This window comes from Aspergillus pseudodeflectus (genome assembly GCF_044049435.1).
Source record: "Aspergillus pseudodeflectus strain CBS 756.74 chromosome Unknown BJX68scaffold_68, whole genome shotgun sequence".
Classification (NCBI taxonomy): Eukaryota; Fungi; Ascomycota; class Eurotiomycetes; order Eurotiales; family Aspergillaceae; genus Aspergillus; species Aspergillus pseudodeflectus.
Genome location: NW_027263844.1, coordinates 159,011 through 162,718, shown reverse-complemented (window position 1 = coordinate 162,718; position 3,708 = coordinate 159,011). Strand labels below are relative to the sequence as shown.

The 3,708-nt window shown below is 53.5% G+C and overlaps 3 protein-coding genes across 3 annotated transcripts; 1 reads left to right on the top strand and 2 right to left on the bottom strand.

Moving 5' to 3' along the window:
- Window positions 1–134: 134 nt before the first annotated feature.
- BJX68DRAFT_271843 (uncharacterized protein) lies at window positions 135–644 on the top strand (the record flags this gene model as incomplete). The annotated part of the gene is made up of 1 exon (XM_071047046.1): window positions 135–644. The coding sequence occupies one exon, from the start codon at window positions 135–137 to the stop codon at window positions 642–644; it is 510 nt and encodes a 169-aa protein (XP_070893909.1).
- A 267-nt stretch (window positions 645–911) lies between these two features.
- Window positions 912–2,408, bottom strand: BJX68DRAFT_247097 (endonuclease/exonuclease/phosphatase family protein). Its single transcript, XM_071041731.1, has one exon. It carries the CDS (start codon window positions 2,285–2,287, stop codon window positions 1,262–1,264), a length of 1,026 nt encoding a protein of 341 aa, XP_070893908.1. The 5' UTR covers window positions 2,288–2,408; the 3' UTR covers window positions 912–1,261.
- Window positions 2,409–2,537: 129 nt separating this feature from the next.
- Window positions 2,538–3,708, bottom strand: BJX68DRAFT_271841 (uncharacterized protein; the record flags this gene model as incomplete). The annotated part of the gene is made up of 3 exons (XM_071047045.1): window positions 2,538–2,842; window positions 2,911–3,463; window positions 3,532–3,708. The coding sequence occupies 3 exons, from the start codon at window positions 3,706–3,708 to the stop codon at window positions 2,538–2,540; spliced, it is 1,035 nt and encodes a 344-aa protein (XP_070893907.1).

Below are 3,708 nucleotides of genomic sequence, written 5' to 3'. Positions count from 1 at the left end.
AAACCATTCTTATCCATCCATCGGACACAGCGCCGAATCCCTACTCAGACACCAGGATAAATACACCTAGCACAACCCAGCCGAGAACCAGAACGGCTCCAGGCTAATTTCAGCAACTCCCATACCCCACCGCAATGTCTCAAACGCCCCAAATCATACCAACGCACCTATGCAGCGTAACAGTCACCCTTGCCCCTAGCCTCTCCGCCATCCCGCTCCTAGGCGGCGGCACCCGGATCCTGTCGCCCATAACTGGCGGGACGATCACCGGCGCCGGGTTCAACGGGACGATCGACGGCGGGCTGTCAGCCGCAATCCACCTTGACGATCATTCTCATGCCGACGCTGTCCCCAAAAATAACAACAACAACAACAACGACGGCGACAGTAACAGCAACGACGGCACGACGGCAGACAAAATCACCAAGCTCGCCCTGATCCACGTCTACGGGCACGCGGACGATGGATCCCCCTTTTACATTGAGGAGGCCGGAATCGGGGCTGTGGAGAAGCAGAACACTCGGGTCATTCTTCAGGTCGGGGGGCGGTATGCTCCTCTGCAGGAGGCCTTTTTGCTCGGGCAGCCTGGGAGGGAGCCGGTGGGGTCGGGTGCACGGGTCGAGTGTTGGGTTGTGCCCTTGTAGGTGGGGGTGGATCTTACCCTACCTATAGGTCTTGGATTTGGGTGCGGAGTGCCTGGTTGGTTGCTAGTCGGACGGATGTCTTGGTTTACATTATGGCTTATTATTGTGCGTGGGGTGTACCTTTCTCATCGGAAATATTGCAAGTTGCGCCGGAGCGAATTTGTGCGGAGAAAAGTCAGACATCAATTGCGAATCGAAGTGAAACAGTTGTCTTGACGATCCCAAAGACAGCCATTACTTGGATGGGTAAATGGGGGGATGGTGACACTGCAGAGTTGGTGAGCGCTAACTATGCATAACCAGAGGGGCTCGCCGATCATCATATAGGTAGATCTTCATCGGCTCTAGCCAGGGATCCCTGGACCATTGATTGGCAAACAAGGAAGAAAGTAGGTGAGATCCCGTTTGAGATAGTCAGCTTACGAGCGTCAGAGTAAATGGCATCTCGTCAGGTGGCTGAACGCAGTTGCGGAGAATGTCAAGTTAGTACTACCTACAGCAAGCGGTCAACGCGATAAATCTGGTCTGCTTAAAAGCGTATTTAGAACGCGCCTGGATTGAAATGGCATGATGATGATTATGGTTCAGAACACATTCCTCGTCCATTGGTCTATCCCTCAAAGCTGACCCTTCGCGTTGAGCAAGACCTCGACTTCAGCCATGACACCCAAATGATCCGTTATCCAGGGCTTCTCGAACCCCAGCTCCACAATCTGCTTCCGTTCATCGTCCCCCTCAACCAGGACGCCTTGTCCAAATCTTGCAAACTTCACCAGCTTGACATCTCCACGGAAATAGACCTTGTCCATCCGAGAACATCCAAACTGTGCGCGCTGAGCTGTTGTCGCTTGCTGGCCCCATGTATATCCTTCCTCGGTATCTTCCCGTCCGCCCAGCTGGAGGAATGCATCCTTGAGATTATTATCCACATGCAGAGTGCGATCAAATGGTTGGATGGCATTGAAATCGCCAGCGGAGATTGCAGCGTCCACTCCGTCCTGATGCATATACCGCGAAACTATCTGCATCTGCGGCGGGCGGTAGGGAGGGTCAAGGGCCATGGACTCTAGGTGTGTGTTGCAGAGGCGGATGCGCTTCCTTTCGGGGCCAAGTAGAACATCCACAAAATGGGCATCACGGTCCATGCGGGTAAGAGAGTAATGCACACGGAAGACAGAGGTAACAGGCAGGCGCTTGCTGATAAGAATCGTCGTGCCATACTGCGTGGTGGCCCAGTTGGTGGTGTCGATGTCAGTGAGATAAAAATGGTCTCGAACCCAGGGAGTTGCGGCAATTGTCTCAAAGTCCGAAGGAGTACATTCTTGAAGAAAGATAACAGGAGCAACATTTGGTAGAGAGAGGCGGATGATTTGATGAAGGTGGGCAAGCGCTGGGCGCATCCGAGCTGCAGCAAAGGGGAGGATAAAATCAATATTCCAGGTGTAAAGTGCAATTGTAGTAACTGCTAGAGAGTCTTTGCTAGTTGGCCCCTCAAGACTGTATGTGGGCTTGGAGATCCAGGTGGATGTTGCAGGGTCAAAGCCATAGTAACACTGGGGATACGGCTCATCCAAGGTCCAGGGCACAGACGTCTTTCGGAACTCCGCGGTGCCCCTAATAGCCTGGGCCATAAGCGCATCCATGGTGAGTATGAGGTACTGATGATGACTAGCAGGAGCAAGGGTTAGGGGACGCTGGAGGATGAGGGTGGGAGAGGCGGAGGGAAGAAGAAGTAATGTGATTTAACTTATACAAAGAGACCAGGAATGAAAAGGCTGGGTAAGCGGGACGGCCGGAGTCTTACATTCCGGAACAAGTTCACGAAACACATCCGCATCCTTGTCGTTATTTTCTTTGTCTCAAATTCTTGGCGGTCCAGCCTTCGGCGTCAGCTTACGCTGCAAGGGTGCCACTCCCCGCTAATGACGGCCCTTCCACCACAGTCCGGCTGTCATACTCATGGAGGAGGTCGCTCCTGCTGCCCTCCCTGATCAGCGTTCTCTTCCCCCCACTCCCCCCGATCGTCACAATCTCTGGTGGTACATTAGGCTTTTTCTCTTCTCTGTTCGGCCACAGACGCCCCAACCCCGCCCGCTTCAACAGCACAGTCAGCAGCGGGCGCAGCGGCGGTAGGCAAGCTGCAATGATCCCGACGCAAGGCTCAACCGTCGTCCAAAGCAGGTTGTCGGGAAGGATCCCTACCGCGGTTAGCCACTTGCATACTCTGGGTTTTCGTGGACAGAAGGGGTTGAGGGGGAGTGCTCACATGACGGATCCGTATTATCCCTCGACATCTCCCTGATCTGCGCGAACCGCGCAACGCTCGCCGCACACCCCACACCCCCTGTCAAGAACACTGTGCTGAGCGCAATCTTCTGGGTCGTCTTCATATGCAGCTTCCGCACCTCGTTGATAGGCAGGAACAGCATGATCAAGTCCGTGGTGAAGTTCGGCACTGCCTTGCCAATAAATACTTTGACATTGTCAATGCACCAGCCCTCGGCGAAAAGATCCCAGTTCTTGCGGATGGGATGGCATCCAAAGACCGAGACGAGGATACATGCGATCCACCACATCGCGACCACCACGCTTATGACCAGTGTACTCCATTTCATAAAGCGCGTGGGGAAGATGCGATAATACATCGCCAGGATACTCCACTTGGTCGTAGCGAGGACCGTGGCGTAGAGGTGGTAGGTTATGAAGAAGTACTCCTGCATTGTTGCACTCTCCTCTCTTGTAAGCACGACGACGTGCCTCCCGACCGGAACCTTCTGATATCCAAGTGCAAAGACAACGTACATCCCCCATGCGAATGCCTTTTGGGAGCGGTTAACTGATTAGCTTCGTATTCAGTTTAGGTTTGTGTCAGGAAAAAATCTCTTACAATCGAGACGAGAACCAGCCAGTCATCGAGATGAAACCCGACCTTGCGCCACAGGTGAACTCCAATTCGCAGCGCAACGAAGACAGTCGCCAAAGCCGGCATCACAGTGATTTGCACAAATGAATCTCCGCTCGAGTCCTCTGCGAGATACTCAGGCGAGTAATCAGACGACGACAT

Bases quoted from the DNA above. Each gene is read 5' to 3' on its own strand.
- BJX68DRAFT_247097 (XM_071041731.1), bottom strand. From the start codon at position 2,287: ATGGATGCGCTTATGGCCCAGGCTATTAGGGGCACCGCGGAGTTCCGA.